The sequence below is a fragment of the Mesocricetus auratus genome, unplaced genomic scaffold (assembly GCF_017639785.1).
Source record: "Mesocricetus auratus isolate SY011 unplaced genomic scaffold, BCM_Maur_2.0 Super-Scaffold_6730, whole genome shotgun sequence".
Taxonomy (NCBI): domain Eukaryota; kingdom Metazoa; phylum Chordata; class Mammalia; order Rodentia; family Cricetidae; genus Mesocricetus; species Mesocricetus auratus.
Genome location: NW_024429184.1, coordinates 87,386,107 through 87,397,651, shown reverse-complemented (window position 1 = coordinate 87,397,651; position 11,545 = coordinate 87,386,107). Strand labels below are relative to the sequence as shown.

The following is an 11,545-nucleotide window of genomic DNA, read 5'->3' as shown; positions in this document are numbered from 1 at the left end:
CTCTACCGATAATGGCGGCTAAGGAAGAAGTCTTTTCCTACTTGGTACCAGCTTCTTTATCCTAGGCGCTTTGGTGTAACTAGCTGTCGTGACACGTGTATCCAAGGAATGATTTGTTGAAAGCAAATCATGAAGTTTCTGCATCGACTAAATGGCGATATGAAAAAAATAGCGGGGATATTTTTTGCCGGGATTTTTCCCAGGTGACTTTCGGTGCCTGGGGCGACCTCAAACTGAGTTATTCAGGTCTTTGAAGGCGGCGCCTAGCAGCAGGCTGGGCCGAGCCCAGGCTGCGCGGCTTCGGCCTTCAAACCGAGGGACGCGCCGTCCTCACCAATCAAAGGCTTCCGCCGACCCCTTCCCGACGCTTTGTCCAATCCGGTGAGGGTTCCGAGGCCACGCCTCTCACTCTCAGAGGGCGGGGAACCTCGCGGGCTTCCGCGGCGCGCGCACGCGCACTTGCAGCGCTGCGGTGCCGCCCCTTCCGCGGACGTTTTCCCGGCTCTCGTGAGTCTGGAAGCTGGGGGGGGTTCTGGCTTGGTGAGGAGGGTCGTCGGTGCGGTGGACCTGAGGGTCAGGGCAGGACTTCTGGGCGGCCGCGGTGACGGCCTGGCCTGGTGAGGACATGGGTTGGAGGCTGGGCTGCTCTGGGAGATCAGGTGCCCGCGTGTGGCCCAGGCTCCCGGCCTGGGCGTGGGCTTTGGGGCGGCCGCATCCTTGTGCTCTCCAGTCGCGCTGGTGACTGCCCACTTCTGAGGGAGGGCACGTGGCCTCTGAGCTTTGCGGTGTTTTCTTGCAAAGTGCTCTGGCCACTGCTTGGCTGTGTTGTGATGGGCAGTCCCCGTCCTTCGACTGACTTCAACAACTGGAAGTCACGTTTTTGTTGGCTCTTATGTCAACCGGTGTCTGCTAAGCTTCATTCACACGTACTCCTAACAGCTAATGCCAAGTGAAAGACTGTTTACTATCTCCTTCCTTTTGATTTGCTCTCGATTCAGACTTTGTGTAGTCAAGCATGACGCCCCTTTGGACGCAGTCGTTTGGAGGAATCCTGCGTGTATGACAATCCTTCCATTTGCAGTTAACATTTTGAGGTCATGCTTCTGGTATTCCCAATACATCCGAACCAACTTTTTCTTCAAATTACAGCTTTGTGGGCTAAGTTCACGGTAAGTTTTAAAGAGTTACATACAAAATGCCCACCTAATTTTGACATGTATGACCGTGCCAGTAGTTAAATGATGATTGCTGGCAACTTTGACTGTGTTTTGGGTTCCAAAGGATGTACTTTTAAATGTGACTATAGACATAGACTTGTAACTACTACAGAAAGTCATCTTTTATGGGACATTCACGGGAATGTCATATAAGTAATTCCATATGTGAAAATTGAGGCCACTATAGTCTTTTAAGAAAATGGCAAGATGGCCAGCCTGGTCTACAAAGTGATCTCATGGACAGCCAGGGCTACACAGAGAAAATGAACGCGGGAAAATAATAAAATAGCAAGTGAAATTGTAAAGGTGGCTGCTTATTTAAAATACAGTATTAGAGTAGAATAGAAAGTCTTGTATTATCTTAACATTACATGGTGGATAATGGATTATTGAGGGAAATTAGGGCCTTTTCCCATCTAGGAAAGCTCTAGGGGTGTGTTATATTACGAATGGGGTTTTGTTTTTCTTAGTTTTGAAATTTTATTAATCATTTTTATTTTGTGTGCATGTACATTTCAGAGGATAACCTGTGGGAGTTGTTTCTCTCCTATAATATGGGTCCTAAAGATCCAACTCAGGTTGGCTGGCTTGTTGGCAAATACCTTTACCTTATGAACCATGTGCTTTTTGTTTGTTTTTTAAACATTTGTTTATACAGACTCTTCCTCTGTAGTTCTGTCTGGCATGGTACTGGCTGTGTAGCCTAGGCTGGTCTGAAACCTGAGGCAGTCCTGCTTCAGCCTCCTGAATTATTGCTATACAAGGATAGCTAGGCAGGACAGTTGGAACACTTGTGCAGTGACATAAAATGTAATGGATAGCATGCATTGGGGATAAACATTGGGCCTCAGCCTTAGAGAGACATTTGAAATTAGAAACTTTAGAAGTTCATAACTGGGGCTGGAGAGATGGCTCATCAGTTAAGAGCACTGGCTGCTCTTCCATAGGACCTGGGTTCAATTCCCAGCACCCACATGGCAGCTCACAACTGTCTGTAACTCCATTTCTAGGGTTTCTGAAGCCTTCATACAGTTATACATGCAAGCAAAACACCAATGCACATAAACAAATTATAAAAAAGAAATTGATAACTGAGATAGCAGGAGAGATTAGAATGGTTGCAGGTCTCCAGGTTATGAAACTGATGATGAAGGATGTTGGGGATTGAAGGAAATTTGATAAGAGACTACTTGCACTTATCTGGGGAAAGAATAGTGTAGGCCCAAGCTGCATATAGAGTTAGGAATATTATAGGATGTGGGAACAAGCCTGAGTGGGGAGAGAGACTAGGTGGGAAAGTTGGAGAATTTTGGTCCTTTAAATTACTATATGTAAGGTGGCAAGGATGACAGCATGGGAACTGGAGGTCTTTAAGGTGGGTGGCAGTATTAGAGTCGGATTTAGGCTGTTTCAGAATAGGTTTTGGACATTGATTTTGCACTCAGGAATGCACTGCCACAGTTGATGTGTTTTGTTTGAGTACTCTATTGAATTTAATTGGCTTCAGGGGAGGTATGTAATTTCCAGGTGATAGTCCCACTTTCTGACAGTATTTACCCCAAAGGCATTTGGATTGAGACCTCTGTGGTGTACTGTGTAACATGTGTTAGTTAAATAAGTCTGGAAACTGCAGTGTATAAGGAGCAGATAGAGGCAGAGGATGTCAGATGAGACAGAAGTAGTAACCAAACCGTAAAGAGGTTTCCTGCACACCTGGCTGTGAAGGAAGGTAAGGAGAAGGTAGCTGGAAACGTGGTGTAAGATCAGGCAGATTGTGTTCTTTTTGCCTTCTCCATTCTAGTGTTGGAGAACTTTGAACATACATGCTTGTAGAAATGAAGAAGAGAAACATCATTAGAAAAAGGGAAGGAGTCTCAAGTGTAGTGTATGCCTGTAATAATCCTGGCACTTGGGAGCCTGGGACAGGAGGGATGTGTGTTCCAATACAGCTTGAGCTATATATCTAGACAGACTCTGTCTTTTTTAAAACAAACGAAGGAAGGACCAGGGAGGAAAGTAGAGACCTGGAAGAGTGGCAAGATTCAGGTTGTATTATTAAAGTGAGGCCATTTAGATTTGATGGGGGATTACATTTAGGAGGCTGAAGAATTCAATGACTAAGGTTTTTGGTATAACTGACTAGGGTTTGGAGTTGTCATTTTTTTTCTTTTCTTTTTTCTTTTTTTTTTTTTTTTTCGAGACAGGGTTTCTCTGTGCCTTTGGAGGCTGTCCTGGAACTCGCTTGGTAGTCCAGGCTGGTCTCGAACTCACAGAGATCCGCCTGCCTCTGCCTCCCGAGTGCTGGGATTAAAGGTGCATTTTTTTTTTCTTGTTGGTAAGATTGAATAGATGTTTTTGAAGGGATGAGAAGGAAACAGAATCCTGATTTATACTTGTGTGCTTCTTCGATGTATAATATCTAGGGCCTAGGGAAGGGGCCCAGTCTGGAGGTATACAACATGGGATTTAAAACTTTGAAATTGAAGGCAGATACTTAGAGAAGATACTGGTGGAAGAGGTTCAGGACTGTGCTCCATCTGTGCAAGTAAGCCCTGGAGATCAGGAGAAAGAAAAGGAGCAGCTGGGGAGCAAGATGAGAGTCAGTAGCTGCATCTTGAAGACCAAGTGAAATAGTTTTTCAGTGAAGGACTGATCAGCCGACTCCCATTCTGTTAGGTTGAGGGTGGTGAGGACTAAAAAATTGCCTGCATCTTCTTAGGATTCAGCAACAGGGAGGTTACTGGTAAAGTTGACAAGTACTGTTTGGATGGAGTGCATTAGGAGAAGACTGGGGTCCACCTGATGGATGCCAAGTGCGATTCCCATAGGGGAGGCAGTGTGTAGTAAAAGCAGCGTAGAGCCGTGAGGGCACAGCCTAAGGGTTAGCAGAGTGTGGTGCAGTAGAGGATTTTTAAACCGATCTGACAGTAGGTGCAACATGGGAAGGATCATGCCGAGAGAGGACTTGGTGTTTTAAGAGGGGCCACTTGCTGTAGTGATTGATAGGGCCTTGGTGAGAAGGGATGGGATCAAATGTAGTGGGAAAAGGAGAGCTTCAGGCAGGAGCATGGATATTTCATTACCAAGTAGATTTTTATGGCTCTTGAATGCTTTCTGTCTTGAAGAATAAGTAAGTCAGTCCACACTGCCTCAAATCTATGCATTAGTCATCATCTTTTATTATTACTAGAGCCTGTGCCCCAAACTCCAGCTCCTCCAGTCAGTTGCAGGATATAGACTCAAGCTTTAGGGTGGTGGGGCTTGAATACTGGACTTTGCTCATGTGGTAAGGCAAGTGATTTACTGCCAACCATCTTCCTAGGCCTCTTCTTACGTTTTGGTTTGAGACAAGATTTCAATAAGGTTACCAGGCTGGTTTTGACTTTGTGATCATTCTGCCTTAGCCTCCTGACTAGCTGGGAGTACAGGCTTGCTTCTCAAGAGCCCAGATTGGGCGGTGGTGGCACACGCCTTTAATCCTAGTGCCAGGAGGCAGAGAGGCAGGCAGATCTCTGTGAATTCAAGGCCAGCTTGGTCTACAGAGCTAGTGCCAGGACAGGCTCCAAAGCTACACAGAGAAACCCTGTCTCAAAACAAACAAACAGACAAACAAACACAAAAGTACCTCCCCCAAAGTTCAAATTTTTTATGCGTCATTTGAAGCTCAGTTCTGTTGTGTTAATGTCACTGACTGTAATTTTTTTCTCATCCAGTACCACAATGCAGTTGTTACCATAAATTTAGAGGAAAATTTAAAATCAGAGTAAGTTTGAATCTTAAAAATTGTACAAGTATAGCCAGGCGTTGGTGGCGCACGCCTTTAATCCCAGCACTCGGGAGGCAGAGGCAGAGTTCGAGACCAGCCTGGACTACCAAGTGAGTTCCAGGACAGCCTCCAAAGCCACAGAGAAACCCTGTCTCGAAAAACCAAAAAAAAAAAAAAAAAAATTGTGCAAGTTTTGGAAATTTCAGTTTGGTCTCTCCAGTTTGATTTTGCATTTGTGAAATAGTGTATTACTCCTGATCGTAAACCTGTCTATGGATTCAATGAGTTAAGGTAGTAGATACCGATGAATCTCAGTCCTCTCTCTTTGCTTCTCTCTGTCACCCTGGAAACTGCCACCTTTCCTGAGTTATCTTTTTATCTTCTCTTATTTTCTTTACTAGAGCTTACCTAGTAGGCACTCTGAAAAATCTTTTAAATTAAAATATAATTTCATCACTTCCCTTTATTCCTTTTCTTTCCTACAACTCCTTTCTTGTTCCCCTCAAATTTCTCACATGCAGGCAAGCATACACCCAACTTACTGAGTCCATTCAGTGTACATGATTACAGGGCTGATTACTTGGAATCAGATAACCAATTAGAAGGCTCCTCTCTGGGATAAGACTACTTTTGCTCTAGCATAGCTTAGTTGCTTGTAGTTCTATATATAGGGTTGGGCCCTATGAAATGTCTCCCTTCACATTAAATTGTCTATGGGTATTGTTCAGGTCTTGTTTAGGCAGCAAATGTTGTGGTGTCATGGATGAAGTTTTCTTGTCATTTCTAGGGGACAATTTATTTTTTTTCATGACAGTGTTTCACATTGTAGATCAGGCTGGCCTCAGAGAGACTCATAGAGCTCTGGGATTAAAGGTGTACGTACGCCTTGTGGTAGCAAGGTATTCTGAAGCTTACTTTAGCTTGGAGTACCTATTAGTATTCTTTCTTACTGATGTTGCAAAAACCTTGTTTTTTGTTTTTTTAAGATACTTTGTTCTTTTCATCATTGGAAAATGGTTTGTTAATAGAATATTCAACTTATTTAAAAATGCTGTTGTTGCAGTGAGATGGAACATTTTCGAGGTATAGCAGAGGAGTCATTTCCAAGCTTTTCAGTCAATTCACCACTTGGTAATAGTGAGGTTTTGGAAAATGTCACTCTTACATCAAATTTTGGCCTGCCTATTGCTGTTTCTACACTTGCCAGGAACAGACCCAGCACTGACAACAGGTAAGACTTACTTAACATACTTTTTCCAGGTTCACAAACCCTTGATATACTGATAACACAAGAGAGCTGGGTACGCAATGTGTTAGGACTTGGGTTTCTGACTCCCTACTGCTTCTCTGGGTAACTGTCATTCTCTTATTTCTCAGCCTACTGCTTTTATATGCTTTCCTGTTTCATGTTCAAGACTGTGTCTGAAAAGACATCTATGAATTGAGTTTTCTAACTACACAAGGAGACTGGTACACTGTTTCTCAGCATTGACCTGTGGTCCTGGCGTCGGATCATGGTGTCTTCTTATGTGACCATTCCCTTTTTACTTCATTTTGGCCAGCTTCATGCTTTACTGTGTTTGTGTGGCCCCTTTTCTTTGCTAGCCACGTTTATGAAATGCTTCTGGCTTTGTCTTTCCTTTTGTAGTACTCACGTGGCTTGAACTGGGGACCTTGTGTATGTCAGGCCAGAGCTTTACCACTCATCTACATCCCCTGCCCTTGTTGTGACATAGCTTGTGGTCAGTTCCTCACATCTGATTTCTTTTTTTGGGGGGAGCAGTGATTGGAGACAGGATTTCTCTGTATAACAGCCCTGGCTGTCCTGGAACTCTGTAGATCAGGCTAGTCTCAAATTTACAGAGATCCACCTGCCTCTGCCTTCAGAGTGCTGGGATTAAAGGCAAGTACCACCACACCCTACCAGATCAATATTTTTTTCTTAAGAACCAAACCAGTTTTTTATTTTTATTTGTCTAGTTTTACAACTGAGTACATGTTTGGCTAAATAAATTTTATTTATAGTACTCTAGATGTATGAAGTTTTCACACTTGATTTCATGTGTGGCCTGGACAGTGTGTAAAATCTGACCATGCTTATGTATTTGCCTTCCATCTCTTTCCAACCTGACCATTTGATGAAAGACAGCATCTTACCTGTGGGACGAAGGGGCTGTGGTAACTCTCTTTGAACACTGGGACTCCTGTGTGTGTTTTTTTTTTTTTTGATGGTGGCTAGTTTTATTATTGTTTAGCCCTATGACAATAGTTAATTTTGAGACAGGTCTCATATAGACCAGGCTGGCCTTAAACTTACTGTTGCTCAGAAAGACCTTGAATTTCTGGTCTTCCTATGGAACTGTAAGCTACCACCATGTCCAGAGTAGAAGGGCTAGGGATCAAACCCAGGGTTTTGTGCATTTATGCAAGTACTCTACCAAAAAACAAAACAAAACCCCCAAAACAAAACTATCTTTAACCTAACAAGATGAGTTTTAATTGTAAATAATTTAAATCTTAACAATTTTGTATAGGTGTCTTGATGTCCAGGAGTCATACTTAATTGAAGGAAGACTTTCAATTCCTTCTGTCTCATCTCCCAGTTGCCAGAGTGACAACACTGAACCAAGAGAAAAATTACAACTCAGCTTTCAGGGTGATGAGTAAGTTCTTGCCTTCATTTGCATTCTGGTAAAGCTACCCTTAGTCTTGGGGAAAATGCATGACTTTGTCTTTGATGACTACTACTTAGCATCAGTAAGACCCTTCCTTCCTTTACATCTTTTAATTACATCTTTAGCCTTTACATTTTTTTCTGACTGTAAATGAAACATAGTCATTGAGAATAAAAGTAAAAAATATAGGTGCTTATTAGGAAGGTCATCAAGGTCTATTATTTGATAACTAAATAAGAGACACTGGTTATATCCATCCTTCCTTCCTTCCTTCCTTCCTTCCTTCCTCCCTTCCTTCCTTCCTTTCCTTCCTCCCTCCTCTCTCCCTCGATTCCTCCCTTCCTCTCTTTGATTTTTTTTTTTTTGAGGATGGTTTCTCTGTATAGCCCAGGCTGGCCTTGAACTCAGAGATCTGCCTGCCTCTGCCTTTTGAGTGCTGGGATTAAGGGTGTGTGTCACCACTGCCCATCTACCCCTGCCCTCTTTTATTGAGGTGAGGTTTGCCTGTATTGTCTGTGAGTGTGCTTTGTTTTTGTTTTTTGGGATAGGGTTTTCTGTGTACCTTTGTAGACTTTGCTGCTCTTGAACTCAAAGAAATTTGTCTGCCTCTGCCTCCTGAGTGCTGGGATTAAAGGTGTGTGCTTTGGTTTAAGCTGGAAGTATGTCATATGTGGTGACTAATAAAGGACAGAGGAAAAATAGGAAGTAAATTGTAGGTCAAAGGGCAAAGGTGTGTGGAAGCATGTAAGGGCTTTTAACTCTTTAACTTAAAGCTTAACATTTCTGTGTTCTTTTTGTTGATCCTTTGTTGATCCTGTGACTCAGTTTAAGCTTGGCCCTTGGTCTCTATCAAATCGTGTCTTTGTTGCACTTGAACATTTTTTCCTGTGAGTCTTTCTGTACTTTCTTACCATGGTGAGCTGCTACACACAAGCTAGAAATAGGTTGGAACAAAAATTACTGTTAGCATGAAGTATTTCGTCTGCACCCAAAACTGTAGAAGCAGATAGAAAGTTAGGTATGAGAACAGAGGTAGGACTCGAATTAAACTTGTGAAACCTTCATTTCCCAGGCATGGTGGCATACTGTGATTCCATACTATAATCCCTGTACTTGGGAGGTAGGAGCAGAAATATCAGAAGTCCAGGCCAGCCAGGTCTGCGTGCAAATTCCAGGGCAACCAAGAACCCAATGAGACTATTTATCATAACAAAAAACAAAACAGCTACAGAACCTTTATTAATTGAGAGATTTTGCTGTTTTGGCATGCATACTATTAGTATCTGTAAGTATAACTCAGTTGTAGAAAGCTGGGTTTTTTTTCTTGTTGTATTTATGTGGTAGAGAAAAAAGGTTTTCTCTGGAGAGGCAAAGTAGCAGAGAGATGCTCTCTTTGGATCTGGTGGACTGTGCACCACAGGATCCAGCGTGCCAATCTCATCTCCAGAGTGCATTTCCAGTCGCATTTTCAGGCTGGACTCTTGTTTTTATCTCAGTATTTATATCTACTTTCCTTTTTGAAAGATGAAATGCAAAACTGATTAATTGCCATTTTATAGATGCACCTAAGGTAATTAACATTTTATCATAATTCTACTCCTTCAAAAAGTTCTGCCTCAAGGAAAAAGAACTACATGGAAAGTGCACATGTGTCTCTTGCTCTCATGACACCGAGACCAGAAGAGAATCAAGCTAACACTACAACACCTGATCGGTGTCTGCGTCCTTTGGATGAAATTTCCCCTCTGGAACAAATACCAGGTGGGATGTGTTAGAAATTATTTCGTGTATACATTTTAATGGTTTTAATTTCCATGTTCTTTGCTTGTTGACATCAGGATTAGGTTTCTGTCCTGTGATAAACATGGATCTCCTTTGCCCTGGAAACCATGCTGTTGATAGGCGTAGTATGCTTATGATTAGAACAAAGTATATTGCTGGTTCTCTTTTCAGTTTTTCTTCTACCAACATAAATTTATTTTTGCATTAACATAATGGATGAGTTCGAAATTCTGAAATAAACTATTGTTTATTTCAGAAAGTCAAGTTTATACTTTTGAAATACTCAAAGGTGAGTTATTTAAAATTTAAAAAATTTATCTAATGAGCCGGGCGTTGGTGGTGCACGCCTTTAATCCCAGCACTCGGGAGGCAGAGGCAGGAGGATCTCTGTGAGTTTGAGGCCACCCTGGTCTACCGAGCGAGTTCCAGGACAGCCTCCAAAACAATGCAGAGAAACCCTGTCTCGAAAAAACCAAAAAAAAAAAAAAAATTTATCTAATGATGTAATTATTTTGTTTTTATTTTTAAATCTTTAAAAAATTATTTATTATTCTCTTATATATTATATCCCAACCAGTTTTCCCTCCCTCTTTAAAATTTTATTTTAAAGTAGATATTAAATGTATACTTGATGGTAGAAATGGAAAATGCTGCCTGTATGTAATGGTACACATATTTAATCCCAGTATGAAGAAGTAGAGGCTGGGAAGTCTGTACACTTGTGGCCAGATGAGTCTATAGAGCAAGTTTTAGAACAGCTAGGATGAAAGAAAATGCTTTTCAAATCAGTTTGTCAGTATTCAAAACGTTGCAATAGACTCAGCAGATACAGTAATCAAACTGTTTATTTGTGAGAATGCCTGGTTTCTGTGACCTTGGTCCACGTGTGGCTGGTTGCATTCCTGTGGGCCTGTCCAGATGACTTGTGGTGAGAGTACATGGTAGAGCCAAACCTCTGACTCCTGGTCAGGGAACTTGGGGGTCAAACTCAGGGCTCACACATGCTCAGCATGCACTGGCCATGGAGCTGTACTCCAGTACTCTAATGACCATCTCTGACACTGTAAAGTTTCAGGTGTTATTTTCTTCTATGTATTTTAGACAACATAAGTGTATTAACCTTTTCTTGTATGGTCATAGTGCTATTATCAGTTGGTAAATGTAAACCTTGCCTTATGATCTAGCCTGGCAGTCCCTATTTGATGCTGCAATGATAAACGGCACACTTGTTGAGGGTATAGGTAACTTTATCATAGAAATTACTCACAAGAGAAAACGAGGAACCCAGATGAGTCGAGTAGTTTTCCACCACCAAACTGGAAGCTGAAAGAGAGCTAGCGCTCTGCTGTTCAGTCTTTTATTCCTTCCTCTGTACATGCCCCTAGCCACGCCCAAAAGTGGGTCTGACTAGTGGCATAGTTCCTCCTCTCTGTCTCTAGTCATGCCTAAAGTGGGTGTGGTTAGCGGTGCAGTTCCGCCCTTTCATTACCACATCCGTATGTGTCTTTAGAGCGCCACATGGCTAATGGTGGAGTCCTAAGTTTCCCCCTACACCTATTGATGTGCTTGATTGATGTCTGAAGAATATTTATTTTGTCCTGTATGCCCAGGCTTTTTGACATATGGGAGGCCTGTCATTGATAGCTTATTTCTGTGTTTGAATTTGTCTGTTAGCTTATGTGGGTGTCATTTCTCTCCCCTTTACTAAACTTTTTTACACAAAAACTTGTTCACTCCCAAATAAACACACAGAGGTTTATATTAATTATAAACTTTTTGGCTGATGGCTCAGGCTTCTTATTGACCAGCTCTTTCTTAATTATTAACCATTTCTCTTAAATCTGTGTATCTCCACATGGTCTTGGCATGCCCAGGCCTCTTTCTTCCTTGGCTGCTACATGGTGTCTCTGTCTCTAGACTCACTCTCTGAGTTCCTCTTCCCAGAATTCTCCTACTTTGGTAGCCCCACCTGTACTTTCTGCCTGGCTACATCCTGCCTGTCCATTGGTCAAAACAGCTTTATTCATCAGCCAATAAGAAAAACATATATTCACAGAATACAGGACATCCCCCATCAATTACCGTTACATATAATTAGATTGATA

General features: G+C 42.2%; 1 protein-coding gene across 10 annotated transcripts in view; it reads left to right on the top strand.

Moving 5' to 3' along the window:
• The first annotated feature begins 418 nt into the window (after positions 1 to 418).
• Positions 419 to 11,545, top strand: part of Cep192 (centrosomal protein 192) — a 73,072-nt gene continuing 61,945 nt past the window's right edge. For 6 of the 10 annotated variants that reach the window (XM_040741662.1, XM_040741661.1, XM_013116818.3 and 3 more), the window contains exons 1-5: positions 474 to 617; positions 999 to 1,169; positions 6,047 to 6,214; positions 7,518 to 7,646; positions 9,268 to 9,419. In XM_040741662.1, the coding sequence (XP_040597596.1) occupies positions 1,060 to 1,169; positions 6,047 to 6,214; positions 7,518 to 7,646; positions 9,268 to 9,419 (559 nt within the window). In that variant the 5' untranslated portion in view covers positions 474 to 617; positions 999 to 1,059. Of the gene's footprint in view, positions 618 to 998; positions 1,170 to 6,046; positions 6,215 to 7,517; positions 7,647 to 9,267; positions 9,420 to 11,545 lie in introns of all 10 variants that reach the window. The other 4 variants (XM_040741657.1, XM_040741658.1, XM_040741655.1 and 1 more) reach the window with 3 other exon arrangements.